Source organism: Equus quagga, chromosome 7 (assembly GCF_021613505.1).
Source record: "Equus quagga isolate Etosha38 chromosome 7, UCLA_HA_Equagga_1.0, whole genome shotgun sequence".
Taxonomy (NCBI): Eukaryota; Metazoa; Chordata; class Mammalia; order Perissodactyla; family Equidae; genus Equus; species Equus quagga.
This window is the reverse complement of record NC_060273.1, coordinates 16,065,299-16,087,081: the sequence shown is the minus strand read 5'-3', so window position 1 is coordinate 16,087,081 and position 21,783 is coordinate 16,065,299. Positions and strand designations below refer to the sequence as shown.

Sequence of the window (21,783 nt, the reverse complement as noted above, 5' to 3'; positions counted from 1 at the left end):
TTGTATCACTTGTGAAGAAGAGACTTAACTATGGTATTTAGGTACCCATTTCTTTCTTTTCGTAATAATTACCAGTATCTTAGAGGCAAAAAATGTACACTTTAAGACAAGTGGCCACAAAAGTTAATAATTAATGGAGGCATTTTGGCTGTAGGGGTTTTTCAGCTAATTGCATCACCTTTGGAGGGTGGGTAAAAGAGCCAAAATACTATATTGTGACACTTACCATAGAATTTTTATTCTGAATAGAATACAAAAATGTTTCTATAAGCTCTCACAGGGTGTAATATTGGTTCCAAGACCTGAAGGTTGTCCTTCAGACTACTATATTGGCTATTGTAAAAACAGTGCCTGAAAACTTAACAGATTGACTCCTCAGTACTAATTTTTTGAAGGTAGTATAAACATACTTACTTTGTTCAATGCTTACCATTACTAAAAACCATACTAACACCTTCTCTGCATTATCTTTCTTAATCCTAAAAACAACCCTTTTGTATAACTTATTTGTTATCTATTTCTGTGTAACAAATTACCCCAAAACCTAGTGGATGGAGAATTTGAATTTTTGGTATGGTTGAATGAACTCAATCTCCCACAAAAGCAACAAAAATACTTGGAAAACAATTTTTTTAAAAATCAATGAATTAGGACACTGGAAATTAACCAGAAAGCACAGGACAAACTAAAAAGTGTCTATTAAAAAAAAAACTTACTGGAAGTGTCATCGGCATCATGGTGGAGCAAGTTGTTCTCTTTGTCTCTCACCTCTAAATTACAACCAGAAGGCCATCCATAGACCAACAAAGGATTCTCCTCACAGCACACCAGAACGCCTAAGAGATCCATACATCTATACATCTGAAGGTGGGGGACTGCATCTCGCGGGGGCAGTAGAACCAGAGGAGCAGCGGTGGCAGCTCCCAAGACAAGAAGCCCCAGGAACTGTGGCTGCACCTGTGACCAGAGGCCCCAGGAACTGCAGTAACACACATGAACAGAGGCCCCAGGAACCCAGGCAGCCCACATTCCCAGAGGTGCCATGAACTGCTGCAGCATCTACAACTGGAGGCTTCAGGAATCGCAACAGTACCCACAACCCAGCTCCCTCACCCTTACCCAGCAGTGGCACCTCTGACACTAGCCCTTCCAACAGTGGGAGCTGCATCCAAGACCCTGGGCCTCCAGCAACAGAAGCTGTGCCCATGACCTGAGGTTCCAAGAACTGTGCCAGTACCTGTCACTAGAGGTTCCAGGAGCCATGATGGCATCCATGACTCAGGTACCACTCCCTTCATGGCAGTGGTGGTGTCACCTGTGACCCCCAGTGCAGCTAGCAGTGGTGGTGTCACCCATGACCCCAGCCCAGCCAGCAGTGGCAGTGAAACCCATGAACCCAGTGCCCCAAACAGCAGCAGTGCCAGCACCCCCAGAAAACCCAGGACCAGCAGGCAGGTTGCCCACATGGCAGCAGCACCCAAGGCCACAGAGAGCCTGGTAACAGTCATGGTGGAGCCCACAACCCCAGTCCCCCAACCCATGGCAGCAGCACCTACAGACTCAACAAACACGGATGTAGCAGAGGTGCCTGTGACCCCAGCTCCCACCCCACTTTTCCCCTCCCCAACCACAGTCGGGGAACCCATGACTCAGGCGACCCCAGAAGCAGCAGAGGTGCTCCTGAGCCTCGTGACCCCAGTGGCAACACTCATGACTGCAGTGACACCATAACCAGTAAGTCACCAGCAATGTTGGAGGCACAAGCAGCACAAAGAGGGCACTGACAACACCTCTGACAGAAGCAGGGAAGGTGGGAAGTGTAGGCTTTCAAATACAACCAGAAGCAGCTCAGAATCAAAGTAAACAAAGCCTTATCCAAAAAAAAAAAAAAAGGGTATTTGCTATCACAAATGCACTGGCAAAACAACAACTCATCAAGCATCATGAAAAACTACAATGATGTGGTATCACAAAAAGAAAATGACCATTCTCCAAAAACAAAACCTGAAATCATAGAAGATTGCAATCTAACTGACAGAAAATTCAAAATAGCTGTCGTGAAGAAACTCAACAAGCTGCAAGAAAACTCAGAAAGACAGTTCACTGAGCTCAGGAATAAAATTAATGAACAGAAGGAGTACTTCGCCAAAGAGATTTTGAAACTCTGCAAAAGAACCAAACAGAAATTCTGGAGCTGAAGAACTCAATAAATGAGATGAAGAATAAAGTAGAAAGCATTGGAAATAGAGCAGACCATATGGAAGAAAGAATTAGCAAGCCTGAAGATAGAAATCTAGAAATGATTCAGGTGGAAGAGGAGAGAGAACTAAAATTTTTTTTAAATGGAGGAAATTCTACAAGAAATATCCAATTCAATTAGGAAAAGTGACATGAGGATAATGGGTATTCCAGAAGGATAAGAGAGGGAGAAGGGAGCAGAGAGCTTATCTAAAGAAACAGTGACCACAAAGAAAGTACTGAACCTCTATAAAAACAATAAGGTGTGTGACATTTTAACTTTGGATTATTCCTGTCACTCTCCCTCCCCAACTCAATGATATGGTAGCCATGAAAAACCAGTACCCTCACAGTTAATGGAAAGGACTGATCTCTTTAGAGCTCTGTTAAAAGCCCCATCCCAAGACCACTGCCAATACTTTGACTGAAATAGCAGCTCCCTGAAAAACTCCATTCCCAGGGCATTTAGCTGTTGGATTTGAATCAGGACTCAGCTCTTTGGAAAAAGCCCTATGCTCAGGGCATTACTAAAAACAACAGCAACCTGCTGGTAACATCACCACAGTCAGCTAATGCTGTCATTTCAGTTGGGCCAAACAAGAGCCTGGTCAAAAAGTAATTTTAAAGGAATAGCTAGAGAGTTAGATAACCGCAGTGAGCTTTGAAAAGTTCTGACGCTCCTGGGGATCTAGAAGGCTCAGAAGGCTAGTGTGGATGGCCAGAAATGATCTAGAAAAGGAGAAAGCTCCAGCCACCCACCTCTAGTTGACATTGAGCCTCTGTAAAAGCAAGAAGTGAAAGTTGAGGCTGACTTGTAAACTGTCTGAAATTTGAAGGTGTGCCCTTATACACAGATCCCATTGGCAAATGGTGGAAGACTTACTGGCTCTAGGCATTTAAAGAAACCTTTAGCTGATCACTAAATTATACTGACCCAGGGCTGATCCTTAGAAGCCAGCTTAAAAATAAAAGCCAGAATTAGGTTTTTTAAGTCTATCAGAGAACTAAGTGGCTGCACAGTGTACAGAATACAGGATCTACAAAATTAGTCCTTATAAGTCACTAATCAAATGAGCGGTAACAATAAAAAAAAAAGGAACTGTAACAACAAACACAGAGTGGGGAGAGCAGGGCCACCAAAGTGAGCCCAGAGGGCAGAGCATTAAGCCAGTGAGGATTAGACTTGAGCCTTAAAGTCTAATGAGATTTGCCCTGCTAGGTTTCAGATTTGCTTGGGACTCACAACTTCTTTCTTCTTTCTAACTTCTCCCTTTTGGAATGGAAGTGTCTGTCCTACAAATGTCCACCATTGTATTTTGGAAGCAGATAACTTGATGTCTGGTTTCACCAGTTCACAGCTGGAAAGGAATTTTGCCCCAAAATGAATCATACCTCCAGTCTCACCCATACCTGATTTAGATGATATTTTGGACTTAGAGTTGATACTGGAATAGGCTAATACATCTAGGGCTATTGAGATAAGGGGAATATGTTTTGCATGTGAGAAAGACATGAATTTTGGGGAGCCAAAGGGTATAGTGTTATGGGCTGGATTGTGTCCCCCAAAGTTCATATGTTGAAGTCTTAAGCCCAAGTACCTCATAATGTGACTATATTTGAATATAGGGTCTTTAAAGAGGTAATTAATTTATAATGAAGTCATTAGGGTAAGCCCTAATCCAATAAGACTGGTATCTTTATAAGAAAAGAAGATTAGGACACAGACATGCATACACAGAAGGAAGACCAGGTGAAGACACAGGGAAAAGACAGCCATGTAGAAGTCAAGGAAAAAGGCCTCAGAAGAAACTCAACCCTGCCAACACCTTGATCTCAGACTTCTAGCTTCTAGAACTGCAAGAAAAGAAATTTCTGGTGTTTGAGCCACCTGGTCTCTGGTACTTTGTTTTGGCAGCCCCAGAAAACCCATATAGAAAGAAACAGAACAGTATGACACATAAACAAGGGAGGAAAAAGCAGCCAGTAGAAAATGTACTTTGATGGAGGCCAAATGTTGAGCTTAGTAGACAAAGACTTTAAATCAGCTATTACAACTATTTTCAAAATACTAAAGCAAATATGTATAAAGAATTAAAGGAAAACATGGCAACTATGTCTCTCTAAGAAGAGATCAGTAATAAAGAAATATAAATGATTTTTTAAAAACAAATGGAAATTCTGTAGTTGAAAAGCATATCTGAAATGAAAAGTTCATCAGAGGGGCTCAACAATGGACTTGAATTGGCAGAAAAATGAATCAGCTAAGTTGAAGGTAGGTCAATAGAGATTATCCAGTCTGTGGAACAGAAAGAAGAAAACTGGGAGGAGGTGAGAACAGAGCTTCTGAGACATATGGGACAACATCAAGCATACCAGCATATGCATAATGGGAGTACTAGAAGGTAAGGAGAGTGATAAAGGGGCAGAAAAATATTTGAAGAAATAATGGCTGAAAACTTCCCATTTGATGAAAAACATTAATATTCACATCCAAGAAGCTCAGTGAACTCTAAGTGTGATAAATTCAAAGATATCCCCACCTAGACACATTGCAATCAAACTGGTGAAAGTCAAAGAGAAAATTTTGAAAGCAGAAGAGAAAAAGGACTCATCACATCAGGAATTATCAATAAGATTAACGTTGACTTTTTGTCAGAAACCCTGGAGACCAGAAGACAGTAGGATGACACAAAGTGCTAAAAGGAAAAATTGTCAACCAAGAATTTTATATCCAGGACATTTCTCCTTCAAAAATGAAGAAATAAAGACATTCCCAAATGAACCAAAAGTGAGAGAATTCATCACCAGTAGACCTTCCGTATAAGAAATACTAAAGGGATTTCTTCAGGCTGAAATGAAAGGACACTAGACAGTAACTCTGATCTATAAAAAGAAATAAGAGCACTGGCAAAGATAATTACATAGGTAAATATAAAAGACAGTATAGACATATCTTTTAATTCTTTTCCTCTTATAACTGGTTTAAAAGACAATTGCATAAAACAATAATTATGAAACTGTGTTAATGGGCTTATGATGTATAAAGTTATAACTTTTACTATGATGATAATACAAATAAGGGAGGAGGGAAGGGAAATATGTTGGAGCAAAATTTCCATACACTATCAAAAGTAAGTTGATATTCATCTGAACTAGACTGTTTTAAGGTGGGACTCATATTGTAATCCCCAGAGCAACCACTGAGAAAATAACTTTAAAAAATAGTGGAACAACAACAAAGGAACTTAACTGGTACACTATAAAATATATAAATTTAACACAAAAAGGTAGTAGTGGGGAAACAGAGGAACAAAAAGTAGGTAAGACACAGGAAACAAATAGCAAAATGGCAGATATAAATCCTAGTTTATAAGTAATTACATTAAGTGTAAATAGAATAAACAGTGCAATCAAAAGGCAGAGATTTTCAGAATGGAATTTTTAAAATCCAACTTACATGAAATGGACACATTGTTACGGGGGAAAACACAAACTATCAAAACTCATGATAGCATCAAAAACAGCAAAATTCTTAGGAATAAATTTAAGAAATGCAAGACTTGCACACAAATTTATCAAATATTGCTGAAGGAAATTAAAGATTTAGAGACATGGAGAGATATTCCATGTCACAGATTGGAAGACTGAATATTTTTAGAATAGCAATTCTCCCGAAATTGATCTATAGATTTACTGCAATCCCTATCAAAATTCCAGCAGACTTTTTTGCAGAAATGGACAAGCCAATCCTAAAATGTGTATGGAAATGTAAATGATCTAGAATAACCACATATGGTGAGATTATTGTAAGGATTAGTGGTGGGTTGGAATTCTTGAAGAGAAAGGTAAAGATTTGACAAAGACATTGTGGGAAGTTAGAAAGGAGAGAGATCATAGGAAAAAAAATTTTGGCCTTTCCTCTCCAATATTAGTGGGTGATTTATTACATGTTGACTCACTAACCAATTTCTTTCTTTATTCTAGGTAACATAGTGAATTACATATTGGAAAATAAAGAGTGTCATGACTTCTCCATTATTGCACTTTCCATTGAGGTTGAGAAAAACGAAACAATATTTACTATCTTGTTCAATAATGAGGCATACCATTCAGCTGCAACATCCCTGGCGGTGTTAGACAACATTCTTTTTATGTCACTTTCTGGCCCCAATGCCTCCATTGAAGTCTACAACAAGCCTCAACCTCCCCATATTTATGGTTCTAATGTAGTGTATGTATGATTTTCCTTTTACTGGAATTGAGCCTTAATATACCCGCTTGCTATCTGGCCATACACATTTGAAAAGAGCTACTGAAATTGTAATTGTATACTTTTATTTCATCATGCATTTCAATTTTTATTTTGTCCTCTGTAGGCCTACGAGTGGATCACAAATAGTATTATGTTTGGCTTTTGGCATGGCGGTTGTGGTCAGTAGCTTTTGCCTTCAGACAGTGACTGAGAGAACCACTAATGCAAAGCACATCCAGTTTGTGAGTGGGGTCTATATACTTACTTACTGGCTCTCTGCTTTGCTATGGGATCTCATCTGCTTCTCCATTTCATGCTGCTTACTACTGGTGAGTGTTAGCTGAACTGTCATGAAGGCTCATTTTTCTGTCACCCACAGGAAAGTCCTATTCAACTAATCATAACCTAAAATAAAACTTGTAAAAAATTTGAAACGACTTTGGTTCATTATGCCAGATAATCTATTGTAGTAACCTCATTATGGAAATATTCACCCTCATATTATTTCAATTGGAGAAAATATTTTTCTTCAGTTTCTTGAATTTGGCTTCCCATGTAATTGTTCAGCATTATGCCCTGGCCTAAAAACTACTCTAAAGTAGTAAGATCTATTACTTGTCACTTATCCCCCACTCCTTATATAGATAAGCCACTGCCCACTAATTCCCAATGCTGAGCCCTCTGGTGAAACTGGACTATAGCACGTAGTTTAGAATCATGACCTAAGTAATGCTTCCTGTTACTGTTCAACCCCCTCCCACTTTCATACCCCAAGTTTAAGATGTCTTGGTCAGCAAAGCAAAACTAGTTTTGCCTCTGACACCTAATTTTAGACACTGAGGATGTAGTATGAACAGCAAGCATGTAAGTATGTACAGAATTTTTTAATGTAATGATTTTGCTCATTAGTGAACTTGGCAACCTCTTTTATTTTGTGTGCATATTTGAGGGTGAGGGAGATGTGAAGCTATATAGTTACAAGAGGTAAACATATTGGTAAAGGAGGTAAAGTTACTTTCTGTACAGGAGGTACTGTGGACTTAAATATGAATAGAACAGTGTCTCAGCACTCAAATAGTTGACTGTTTAGCAGTAGACACAGAAATTAAAGTAGATCGTTATAAAATAGCATGCTAGTTGCTACCATAAAGGATGAACTAGCAATTTCCAACTCAAACTATACCATGGAACAGTAAAATTAGTTGTTACAGGAAAAACGAGAAACTTTTGGTCAGTTTGGCTCCGATAACCATAAGAAAACTCATGATTATTGCACAGGGGCCCTAGGATTCGTTCTGAAGGAGAGTCAGGATCCCACAAACTACAACAGCTGCTCAGCAGGGACCAGAGGCTGGAACAGTCAGGGCAAGGATGGTAGTGGTAGTGTTGTGAGCAAATAGTACGTACAGAAAAATCCCAAGGTTGACAGAACAGAGCAGTACTTCCTTCATCTTGCAAGACTGGCTAGTGTCTCCATCCCAGTCTCTTCTGTTCACAGCTCACCAACCAACCAGCATAACAAGAGAAGACCACCATCCTTTGTGGGGGCCACTACTCTCATCTTTCACCACAGCAACTGGGAGAGCTGATCCAAGCATGGTCTCTGGCTTTACTGTCTCTCCTCTGTGTAATGCAGTATTGGAATCAATGAGAAAACCTCTGAATCTTTTCATCTCCATCATCCATTTTTTCTTTGACTCTTTAAACTTGGCTAGCACACTCAGCTATCATTTCCTGGTTAATAGATCTGTAAATAAGACCATCCATTATTAATACCTAGACCAATATTGCCATATATGGCTCATGAGGAAAAGTTATTTGTCATTTTTTTTTATGTTATGTCAAATACAATTATCTGAAGCGACTTTAATTCATCATATTTACAGGCAAGGAAACTGAGGCTCACAAAAGTAAGTTACTTACCCAACTCCTCCCAGCTTGTACCATTTCAGAACCCTGATTGGGGTTACTCCAAGGCTCTTTGTCATTTATCCATTCAAAGTCATGCTGGATAATGTACTTTAATCTTATTTCTGCTCTCATATTTGCAGTTCCCTCTTTCTTAGCATCTTACTCTACTTTGATATCTGCTTTTCTATCCTTTGATATCTGGTAACACTCTCTCCCCCCCGACCCACCCACCCAAAATTCCCCTTCATGATTCTCAGCCCAGAGTTCTCCATCAGGGTTCATAGGTTTGCTTGCTTATCTGAGTTGGCTGTCCTCTTGTTGTTTTAAGTGAAACACTCCCTCACCCTGCTCTGGTTCTGTGAAATGCCACCAACTTGACTTGTTCTTGGACCCAGCAAGAGGAAGCAAGATTCTATCACTTTGCCTAGTAGCCAGGATTCCTGTTTCACCCTTTCTCTGCCTGTCAAATTGAGAAAGCAGGTGGCTTTATTGATCATATGCCACACGAGGGTTAAGCTAACTATGTTGCTAGCTTCAACCCCTGATGAACTACCTGCCCCACCACTGTTTTACCTGTTACCCCAAGAGATTCTTAGTGGGGTTTGGTAGAGTCCTCTGCCTTCTACAACTGAGACCATGCATGAAGACTTGGGAAAGTAGAATAAGTAATTTTTCTTATGAGTTATGTTACTAGAGATGCTGAGTGGTGAGGCTTCCCCCTCATGCAATCTGTGTGCCTGTCTCATGACCTCTAAATGTCCTATAAAACACAGTTGAAAGTCCCACCTTCCTGAATAACATAGAATTTATTTATTTATTCCACAAACATTCAGTTCCTACTATAAGCTGGTCTGTGTTTTAGGCATTATGGATACAGCTTGGGGAAGACAGACAAGGGCTCATCTCTTGATGAGCTTAAATTCTAGTGAATATTAAAATTACTGGCCTCATCAAGGGGTTAAATAGCTAAGTTGGTGTCACTTTGGAGATGTGCCTCTCATAAGCCTTGAGATATACTATTCTCATCATTGTGTAGCTCAGTTCTAGAAATTCTTAAGGGAGCTTCCGCCACTTCAAGCCACAATGCATTGGGCACAGCTTACTTTACCAGTGTCATCTTTTGCTATTTCCCCCTCATTCATGAACTTATTTTTAGGCAAGGCACCAAGTAAGGATTCAGATTTCTTTTCCTAAATAGCTAACCCATTGTTCTACCATCTTTTTTTTGATAGCCAATCTTTTCAAACTGATTTGAAACACTGCTTATGGTGTACATTAAATAACAATAAGCATTTAGGTATATTTTGTATTCTTTATTCTGTTCCATTGATGTATCTGCAATGTTCCACTACCAATCTGTTTTAATTATGGTAGTTTTATAATTCATTTATTTTTTATGGATTGACCTTCCTTACCTCCCCCCATTAATCTTCTGCTGGATTTCCTTGCTATCTTGACATATTTTCTTTGTTTACATGTAATCTTTAGAATCAGCTTACCTAATTTCAAAAAAATTCCTATTGCTATTTTTATTTAGAGTAATTTTGGAAGAATTTACATTTTTACCACATCAAGTCATACCCTATCTTAAAAAAAGGTATGTGTCTTCACGTATCCAAGTAGAAATTTAAATTTTCTTTGAAACAGATTTTAATTTGAGACATCCCTGAGCGTTGTCAGCCTTAGAACAAAGCTGTTCCTAGGTTACCTGCAATTTCTTTCTGACTGTATTTATTCTTTTTATTTCATCCTTAGTTGGATTGGGGAACCAATTATAGTTATAGCTGTTCAGGTTCTTTCACCTAAGATAACTGATTCTCTTCATATACTCTCCGTAAACACTACTGCTTAAATATAAAGTGCTTCTAAGAGCATCATCAGGTTGTAATAGAGGCTGTTCTTAGTTTAACCCTTCTTTCCATTTATTAGTGGCCCTGCTAAATAATTTTGTAATTACTCAAAAAGGGCAACCTTGCTATCTTTGGAGAAACTGTATTACCAACCATTATCATATAGATTTCTGGAAAACTCTCTTCTTTAATAGCTCTAGAGTTTTCCTTCTTCCTAATCTAGTTCACTCTAAATTTATGCTTGCCTATCTGATTCTCAAATGGAACAAGAAGTAATTGAATAAGGAGGTTCCTGAGTTGCTGAGATAGATATAAGGGGATTGGGGGTACAGAGTAGGGCCAGGAGACAGTCTAAATGTGGGGAGTGATGCAAGGGAGGTTGTGTAATACTATGGCAGCCGCAGGGAAAACCTTTAGAGAAATAGTCTACTTCTTGCATCATTTTTTCCTAGGAAAATTCAGAGTTGGGCTTAATGTAAACATAATTATTTTGACTTTAATCATGGGGGGGAGAATAAAAGGTAATACTGTTCCACATAGAAAAAACAGAAAAGGTAAGTGTAGTCATTCTGTCACAAAAGTCTTCTATTGAGAAAGAGGTAGTTTATTTCAGGTTCATAAGCTAAAGGGTTTTTTAATGGGTAAAATGACTTAAGTAATGAATAGTTCTATGCTCTAATGAAGGTAGTGCTTGCTGTTTTCTAAATGTTTTGGCTTGCCTTCTTGTTGCACAGTGTCCTTCAACTTGCTCTTACTTCTGCACTCTATGTCTCAGGGAGTGTTCAAGTACTGCGGAATCGATGCATTTGTTGCAGATTACCATTTTCTGGACACAATGATGATCTTTATGCTGTATGGTTGGTCTGTTGTTCCTCTCATGTATCTTGGAAGCTTCCTGTTTTCTAGTAGTACTACTGCATACGTCAAGCTCACCCTTTTTAACTACTTTTCAACTGTTTTCAGTATGATCACGTACATCCTATGGCACCTCTCTGGTAAGGACTTCACATAATTTTCCCTTTCTCCAGGAAATACAGTGAATAAATGAGGATGAAAGAGCTTGAGGATAAAAATATTAACTGTGAAGCACTTACTTTCCAAGAATCTGAAAAGCTATGCTTTTTGAAAATCATCAAATATTTATTGAGTGGATTTGAGATAGAGGTTTAGGGAAAGAGGAAATGGGGAAGAGAAAGGAAGAAAAAGAGAGAGAGAAGCTAAGCCCTCTGAAGAAGCAGGACTTGGTATCACTCTAGCCTGAGAGAAAAAATTATAAGAGTAAGAGATTGCAATACAAGTGTGCAAAACATTCATCTCCTTTGAAAGATCGTCCCCCTCCCTTGAGACTTGGTCCTTCAGTTTTAACATCTTAACAGCACTTTGGAGCACGATGGGGAGACTGGAGAGTGGAAGGTCCTCTGCTATGACTTCGCCCTAATTTAATGAAACACATAATCTTGAACCTCCTAATGAGATTTTTTCAGAAGAACATAGTAAAATATGTAACAAATGTACTCATCATTAAACCCGTTTCCCACCTTTCAGGCCTGGTTTCAGCAGGATTCCAGGAGTAGTTTCCCCCATCTTCCTTCTCTGGTTATGAAATTTAAAAAGAGCCTGATTCTGCTAGAGATTATCACAAATAGGATTTGTTTTTTTGTTTATAGAAAATTCCTTTGTTGAATTTCTCTATAAACATGAATTTTGAACTGTGTTAATCCACTCTACCTGAAGTAGCAGAACCCCACCAAAAGAGGCTTCCAAACTCATTCCCTGACTTTAAACCTTGGCCTCACACAAAATGAAACATAGTATGTGAACCAGGCATAAATTTTTTATTCTATTCACACCTCTCCAAAGACTAGTAGTATACTATGTGAGGAAGATTTAAGCCACTGCATAGTAGCCTAAAAGCCAAGTGGCCAATTATGCATTTGTGCTTATTCCATGAATTAGTGATAATTGTTGTCAATCATTTTTATGTTATCTATAGATTCTACCAGTGGTCTGCCCTATTAATTGATCATGTTACCGATTCTTTCTCATATGTATTTCCTTTCTAAAATTCTCCTCTACTAGTAACTTAGACCTTTGGACACTTGCAACAATATCCACTTATTTCCCCTGACCTCAGGTAGAACTGAAGCTCATTTCTCATAGCGAGCTGTCCATCCCTGCTCTCTCAGTGAATCCCCTTCCCTATAGGCAGCCAGTCTATAAAGTCCTCAGATTCTAACAGAAGGTAAAGGTGGATTGGTAATTGTTGCAGGAGAGCATAGCAACATTATTGCAAGGCTTTAAGTTTAGCAAGAACAAATTACAAAATGAGTGACTGAGAAATATGCAATCTGCTGATTCTCATGAATTACTATGCTAGATTGTTTGTGCTTTGGAATCAAAGGCTGGAAGGGAGTATCTTATCAAACATGAAAGCAAGGGGCTTAGGAACGCTGGGCCCTTGCAGGAACGGAACGCTGTCTGCATAACTTGCTGATTGTTTGTTCCCAGGATACTCCCTAAGAGAATGGCCTTGTGTAGGGCTGGTGTACATTGAAGGGGGGAAGACTAGAACTGCTGAGCTTTGACTTGCATATCCCTGCTGGCATGAGTTCCTGCTATGCTTGTACTTCTTTGCCTGCAAATAAACACATGGCAATCAGAGGGATGTCACCTCAGTCCTTGAGGCTGATGGTCCCCTGTCCCATTAAATAATATAGAGTGTGTTGTGTCTATTATATAGACTGTGTTCTGTCTATTAATTCCATCCACCCCTTCAGCTGGCTGCCTAGCTGGTCTCGGCAGCAGGTAATGTTAATTTTTATTATTAATTTCATCTCTGAGACTTTATTTTCTGGCCATGGTGTATTATCTGAATCCAGAGGAATGAGCTTTCCCTACTACCTGGGGCAGACTAAAGTAGCAACCTTGATTTTGCTTTTACTAAAACCCAGATACTATGGGTTTTCCGAATTCCAGTTTCTAACAGTTAAGACTATTCTCCTGGAGTGTAGTTTCATGGACTTCTAAACCTGTTAATTTTCTTATTGTATTATAATATAATTTGCCTGCAAAAAACACTAAGTTTAGAAAACTAATTCTACTCTGATGGTTGAAAAAAATCTGATTACCATTCTGTCCCTGTTGCTTTTGGTGGGAATGATTCCTACCTTGTCTCTTAATAGTTCAGTTCTTCCTCCTGGCCTCTACTTTCCAGAATCCCATTATTCCCGTTGGTGTCAGGGAACCAAATTCCATTGCAACACACCCTACCATCATCTTCACCCTACAACAGTCAACACGGAGTTCTTCAAGAATGTATTTCTTATTTTTACTTTTTATTTAAGTATAACTTACATAAACAAAAGTGCAGAGACTATAAATGTACAGATTGATAAATTTTCACAAAGTGAACATGCTAGTGAAACCTCCCTCTCTCCAGCCATGGCTTCCCATGGGTGTAGACCAACCAGGAGCCAGAAAGCAAAGAAGTCCCTTGATTTAGTCCATATAGAAAATCCTCCCAGGGCACAAAGTCTAATGGAGAAGGGTGGCGTATTGATTAGAAGGGGAAAATAGAAGAAATATGACACAGAGGGCTCTTAGATTTGGTAATGAGAAATTCAGTGGAGACTTCCATGTCCAGAAGAATGGAGGACTGAATATCGTGAATTGCCCTTCCACTTAAAACAACAATATATGTTGGATAAAAAATTGTTTAAACTTTTTAAATACATGATTGATCTAGCAAGAAATTTCAGAATGCAGAGGCCAACAGCAAAGTGAAATCCAGAATCCCATGATTTTCCATTTGATAGGATGCATGGGAAACAGAGGAGAGTAGAATGACCTAGAGCCAAGCTGAGGTAGAGATCTTAATAGCAGACCCACACATAAAGAGGGACAGAGCCTTGGGAAACACTGTTAACAAAAATCTTCTCTTGAACTCTATAGTTGACAAATCCAGGCTATAAGATATCAAGGTGAACAAACTTAGTGGCTTAATAACTAGTGTTTTCTCAAGGATCATCTGCTAGATTAGTAATTCTCTGAGAGTGGTTTAATCATCTTGGGGAAGTTTATTGTTATGGGAGGTTCATTAGTTTCTTATAATTAAAGATAATCTGTCATCTTTCTCCTCACAGAGCCTGACTCCATTGGAGCCTCCATAAAGAATGTATTAATGGTGCTTCCTAGTTACAACTTTGCAATGAGTATCAGCAGATTCTTTGATGACTATGAGGTAAAAAAAATATGTGCCAGGAAATTTCCAACTACATCTCTGCACTGCAGTAAAACATGTGAGTATCTGGGGCTCCCCAGATCCCTGAAAAATAACCTATTCCTTTCCAGACTTCCACATTTAAGCTTAGATTGTGGAAGATAAGAGAAAGTTGTCCCTCCTCCAATTGAGATAGTTAGGCTTGCTGTTTTGAGTGTTTTACTGTACCAAAGTTGTTTTCACAGACTGGGGGAAAAAATGAAGCCTCAAAATAAAATCCAAGATAAATTTTGTGAAGTCACCACCAGATTTAGGATGAGTTACTAACAGTCACATCTACTATGTGAAAGTAGCTTTCCTTAACATTATTTTGAATCTTCACAGCACCCTACAAGTTAGCTATTATTCCAGTTTTGTAAATGAAGAAACTAAACACCTAACTTAAACTGAAGATTAAATAGGTTTTCTGGGACACTCAGCTTTAAGTGTCACACAGATGAAAGAAAGGTAAATTCACAGCCAGATCAAAATCAGGGAAAAATAAAGCTGCTGTATTAAATTTTCTTTATTTTAGGCTGATTTCCTATTTTAGGTTGATTCTAGAAATTGAGAAATAAGCATATTTACTGTGTGTGTATGTATATTTGTAATTCATTCTGGAACCAAATAGTTTATATGCAGCCACAGAAAGAGAAATGTAATAATATTTCACTAAATCAATACAGGGTAAAATGTAATTATTCAGGCCAAATGGATTATATTTTCTTATAATCCCCAAATAACAAAAATTATGTCACATTTTAGTTTGCATCATATTTGGACAATAAATTCCTCTGTTTTTTGAAAATAGCTCTAAGTTATTGTTTACCTACCATAGTCACCAGTTTTAATTAATTTGTTTTATTTATTATTTTTAGTAAATTTATAAAGTCATGCAGTCATTGCCACAAGCCAGTTTTAGAATATTTCCATTATCTGAAAAAGATCCCTCATGCCTGTTTACAGTTAATCCCCATTAACACATCTAGCCCAGCCATCCACTAATATACCTGCTGTGTCTATAGCTTTGATATTTCTGGATATTTCATGTAAATAGCATCATTTTTTATCATTTCAACCTTATAATGTTAAACATTCCTGAACATGATTTGTATCATTTCAACATTACAATGCTGAACATAAACATTTGATTTACCATAATGTTTTTGAGATTCATCCAAGTTTCAGCATATCTCAGTATTTAGTTACTTTTTGTTAGCTGTATAGTATTCCATTGTATGGATATACCACATTTATTCATCAGTTGATGGACATTTGTTTGGACAAAAGTTGTTATTTGTGTCTTTTGAAGCATAAAAGTTCTGAATGTTGATGAAGTCCAGTTTATCAATATTTTCTTGTATAGATGGTGTTTTTTGTATCATATATAAAAACTCTGCCTAATGTAAGGTCATGAAGATTTTCTCCAATGTCTTCTTCTAAATGACTAGACCCATATTTAGGTCACAGCATAATTTGTCCTAGCAGTTTGTTGAAAAGAATATCATTTCCCCATCATATTGTCTTGGTACCTTTATTAAAAATGAATTGACCACAAGTATAAGAGTTTATTTCTGGATTTTAAATTCTGTTCTTTTGAATAACAAGTGTTGGAGAGGATGTGCAGAAAATGGAACTCTCATACACTGCTTGTGGGAGTGCAAAATGGTGCAACCACTGTGGAAAACAGTATTGAGATTCCTCAAAAAATTAAGTATAGAACTACCATATAATCCAGCTATTCCACTGCTGCGTATTTATCCAAACAACATGAAAACACAAGTGAGTAAAGATATTGCACACCTATGTTCATTGCAGCATTATTCACAATAGCCAAGACTTGGAAGCAACCTAGGTGCCCATCAAGGGATGAACGGATAAAGATGTACTATATACATATACACAATTGAATACTACTCAACCATAAGAAAGGATGAAATCTTGCTATTTTCAACAACATGGATGGACCTTGAGGTTATTATGCTAAATGAAATAAATCATAGGGCGAAAGTCAAATACTGTATGATCTCACTCATAAATAGAAGATATAAACAACAACAAACACATAGAGATAGAGATTGGATTGTTGGTTACCAGAGGGGAAAGGGGGAGGGAGGAGGGTGAAAGGGGTTATTAGGCACATGAGTATGGTAATGAATTCTAATTAGCCTTTGGATGGTGAACGTGATGTAATCTACACAGAAATTGAAATATAATGATGTATGACTGAAATTTATATAATGTTATAAACCAATGTTACCTCAATAAAATAAAATAAGATAAAAATAATTTTAAAAGAGAAATGAAACATATCTAAGTATCTAAGATTTGGTGAGGATATGGAGAAAGTGTCACCCTTATATATTGCTGGTAGGAATGTAAAATGTTGCAGCTACTGTTGATGACAGTTTGGTGGCTCCTCAAAAAGTTAAATAGAATTAACATATGACCTAGCAATCTCATTCCTGAATACATACCTAAAAGAATTGAAAACAAGTATTTAAACAAGAACTTGTACACAAATGTTCATAGCAGCATTATTCATAATAGCTTTTTTTTCCATAAAAAGAAGGAGCAATCCAGATATCCATCTACTGAGAAATGGATAACAATATGTAGTATATCTATACAATGGAACATTATTCAGCAATAAAGATAAATGAATTACTGACACACGCTACAACATGGATGAGCCTTGAAAACATTATGCTAAGTGAAAGAAGCCAGACACAAAAGGCCACTTATTGTTTGATTCCATTTATATAAAATGTCCAATATAGGCAAATCCATAGAGACAGAAAATAGGTTAATGGTTGCCAGTGGCTAGTAGAAGGAGGGTAGTTGTGACAGCTTAATAGATACAGGATTTTCTTTTGAGGTGATGAAAGTATTATGCATCTGGGTAGTGGTGATGATTGCAAAACATTATGAATGTACTCAGTGCCAGTGAATTGTACACTTTAGAAAGGTAAGTTTTATGTATATTTTATTAGAACAAAGCAAACAAATAAATTGCATTTCTACATACTGGCACAGATCAGTCTGAAAATACAATTCTTGTTTTAAAAAAGAGTGCTTTTATTATCTTCACATCTCAAAGATGCCTCCTATTTGCATATCCAGAATTCAGCTGCTTGTACTAGGTAATTTTCTCTATAGTAAAGTCAAAAACTATAAACGATTGCTCATTTAAATTATTTGTTATTTTCTTCCTTGTGAGATATTGCCATTAACGCTCTTTTCCTATTTAAAACTTTTTCCTATTTATAGAATACAAATTTTTCTCACTCTGAAGGTCTTTAAGAATATTCTGCATGGCCTACAATAATGGTTAGATATGCATAGATATCTTTATTGTGTTCACTTTATTTAATTACTAAGCATTCTGTTTACAAAGGCTCAGCCTTTGAAATGAATTTAGTAAACAGTAAGGTTGTCTCCAATTAAAACTAGTGAAAACTAGAGGAAAAATCATTTGCAGGAGAACTTTCATAGTAACCATAAATATCAGGGAAGATCAAATAAGAGAGACAAAGTATTAAGACAATTACTTATTTTCCATATTTTATACTTCTGTAAGCCCAACTTAAAATTCATTTCAATCCTATATTAATATTTGGTGTCATCTTAGACTTTGTATCAGTTTTTAAGGTAAAGCTATCTCTTTTATCATCCTCAGTTACTGAGAACAATATTTATAGTTTTGGAGAAAATGGGATTGCGAAGTTTTTGATTTCATCGGCTGCCATGGGCTTATTTTATCTCCTCTTGCTTTTGTGTATGGAGACTACATTCTGGAGACTGAAAAACTTCTTCTTTCAAAAAATTATATTTAATGTCTACAACATATTGATGAAAGGCAGGAAGGTGAGTAACTAACATGGACTTTAGATAAAATTCAAACAAAGCTCAATGTTAGATCAGAATTAAGAATTTACATATTCCTACCTCTATTACTTGATAAAGAAAATATTATTCAATGATACCAAATTCTAACTGGGACTAATTTGAATCACAAGTCTTTCATCTTAGTTTGGGTTTCAGGTTCTAAACTTTGAATCCTTTGCCAACAAAGAAATACTCCATTTACAATGGATTGACTATGATAGAAAGCACTGTCTTGCACATATACTGTCTTTGAGATGTATTTGGCTTTAATTAATTAATTGGCTTCTTTAAAACTATGTAGGATTGTAAGACAGCATGGCCTCTACCAGTCAGAGTATTAATTATTGCTTTATAAGCTCTTGTAACTTCATATAATCTCGAGTTCTGCCTAAAATTTTTAAAATTATCTTAATGATCCATTAATTAGTAATTGAATTCTTACTGTTCTACACTTGAACATCTCCTAAGGCAGAAAACTGCTGCATCTGTCTCTTTATAACTTCTCTTCATTCATCCCAATTCTGTCTCTGGCTACTATTCTCGGGTGGCTCTAGATCTTGACCATAAATTTCTCTGATCCTGCATATCTAATATATATCTAATATCTGCATATATTAATTTCAGAAGGGAGGATATCTTGAGATCATAATAGCCTCTGCTACCTCCTGGAATTCTGACCAGTATGAATAGCATTCACCCAGAGTTTTAGTGGCTTGTTATATGTTGCTAATTAATGCCTAGAACTATGTAACAATCCAAAAGTTGTTTTCTACCTACTTTTATACCAAAGCCCATACAGATTTTACTACTCTAGTCAGAAGATGTCTAGTCCAAGACATGCCGACAAAAAGAAGTTTAAGTTTTTGAGCAGCATAAAAAAAGAAAGAATTTTTTCCTAGTACTTTGGATTACACATGTGAATTTTATCTCGAGACTTTTTTCTGCCCTTTCTTAGGCTGAGACAGTAGTCCCTGAACCATGTCACACTTCTTCAGGTATGAAAAAAGAAGCATAATGAGTATGAAAGGAGATTTCATGACAATATTATGAGAATATTTGGCTTGAAGGTTCTTCCCCTATTTGTCACTGCTCCTGTATGCTGAGAGAACAAGGCCAAGCAAAGGAATAATACTTGGATTAGGCCAAGGCCTCAAACTTTATATAGTAATCTAATGAACTAGTCTGTTTAGCCTCAGTATCCTTAAACCAAAGTAAACAGTTTTTCCTGTGCTCTTTAAGCCAAAAGTCTGATCTCAGTTTTCTTAACATTTCAAAATGAGAAAAAGACACAGATATCAATGAGAAGTAGACGATGGTTCTTAAACCATGAAAAGTGACAGAGATTACATGTAGAATTCTTCATTGATAGAGTTTTCTGTCAACACTTTGACTATATCACACCACTGACTTTTAGACCCCATTGTTTCTATGAAATGGAGTACTGACTTCATGAGAAGTCAGCTATTAATCTTTTGTGTTACCCTTGTGTCTAATGAGTAATTTTTCTCTAGCCACTTTCAAGATTTTCTTTTTGTCTTTAACTTTCAATTGTTTGACTATAATGTGGCTAGGTGTGGATCTCTTTGTTTGTAAACTACTTGGAGTTCATTTAAATTCTTGGATGTATAGATTAATATTTTTCATCAAATTTAAGAAATTTTTAGTCATTATTTCTTCAAATATTTCCATTACACAAATGAGATAACAATAGACTTTGTTTCACACAGTTGTTAGTCTGTATGATAATCACAAACATCTGTGATGTGCACAGTGCCTAGCACATAATAAACAGTCAGTAAATGTTGTGTTTTAGTAGGAGAATTCTTGTAGCTTATTAACATCTTCATTTTCCTCTTCCACTGCCCAAAACCTTCCAATATTCACTAGCTTAATAAGTAACACCATCATTTATACATTTGTTCAACAGAGAAATCTGGGACTTGTCCTTAACTCCTTTTTTCATGTTCCATCCGCAATCTAATCTACCATTAAAATCCATGTACAGATCTTTCACTTTGTTTCAAAAGGACTTCTTGGTACTTTATGCTAAGAGCAAACATTTACACTGGTGGATGCTGTATATGTCCCAGAAAATAAAAGGATTGAATGCCCCCCTGTGATGTATATCATAAAGCACTGTCCAGATCCCCCTTCAGTGAAGTTTGGATCTGCCCTCAGCTTCTGGGAGTGCTGTCTTCAGACAGCCTTTAGCTGTCATCTTTATGGATTTCTTCAGCTGCAGAGAGCCTCCTTTCCCAAGATAACACTCCTTCCTATGTGACCTGCATCCAGTCACTTACAGATGCTAGAGTAAAATGTTTGGTCATCTCAATGTCATTCAGACAACTTCAAGGCTTCCCATGGAATCAACTGAGGATGTCCTTTGGCCTGCATCACAGCTTGACTTCTCCCCTGCCTACTCCTGACTTCCTCCTCTCCCTTCTACAGGTGTTGGTACCAAGGGAACTCCACCTGCAACAGTTAGTACCAGGAGAGGTCTGAGAAATATACAATAAGATGGAGGTTTAGAACTAGATGATTCACTGCTCAGCTGGCAATGAGGTCCACATCACTGGTGGTAAAGGAAGTACAGATAGCACCTGGCATAAAGTAGTGGTCTAATTGTTAAAACTTTCATCAGTGGTGACTTGAGATGATATACCAAGGAAGAGAATGCACTGACTAATATGTCAAGTCTTCAAGAAATATGGGGAAAATAGCAACCATAAGAACAATGAAATTATGAGGCTATTTCTAAGCTCCTTGCTTTATAAAAAGCTGAGAGTTATTAGGAAGAGATTGACAGCCAAGTGTGAAAATGAAAGGTCTTCTTTGGTAGCATAGAATGAGGCTCTAATTTCCTCCAGTGGAAGAGCAGATAAAACTGAGTACTAGGAATGAGGTCTAATTTTCTGATTACATGAGCTCCAGGAAAGGTCAAACTCTCAGCCAAAGCAGATCTGCTATGCCAAGATCACAGCTCTCCTTAGAAAAGAAGAGGATCCTGATACATGAGATGGGGACATCTGAGTTAATGACCCCAAAATCTTAAATCCCCAGATTACTCTGAAAATTCTGGGTCTACAGAAATGGCACACTCCTCTCTGTTAAGAATTCACATTCTCTCCTCATATGAAGAAAATAGAGAGACTTCCCCTGCAAAACAGCATGTGCCTTTCACAGTTGTGGGTAATCTACTGCTTACTCCCTCAGTAATCAATAGAATACCAGAGACAGAAAGTCAATAAAAGAACTGTAAAACACCATCTACCAACTAATCTAATTGACATTTATAGAACACTCTACCCAAAAAGAGAAGTGCACATGGAACACTGGCCAAGATACATCATTCACAATTTTAAGAGAATTGAGATAATCCAGAGCAG

The 21,783-nt window shown here is 37.4% G+C and overlaps 1 protein-coding gene across 1 annotated transcript in view; it reads left to right on the top strand.

Annotated features, from left to right (window-relative positions):
- Positions 1-21,783, top strand: part of LOC124241986 (phospholipid-transporting ATPase ABCA3-like) — a 194,776-nt gene that overhangs the window by 122,650 nt on the left and 50,343 nt on the right. The window contains exons 19-23 of the mRNA XM_046666405.1: positions 6,223-6,469; positions 6,615-6,819; positions 11,027-11,257; positions 14,396-14,549; positions 18,189-18,376. Coding sequence (XP_046522361.1) covers positions 6,223-6,469; positions 6,615-6,819; positions 11,027-11,257; positions 14,396-14,549; positions 18,189-18,376 — 1,025 coding nt within the window. The remainder of the gene's footprint in view (positions 1-6,222; positions 6,470-6,614; positions 6,820-11,026; positions 11,258-14,395; positions 14,550-18,188; positions 18,377-21,783) is intronic.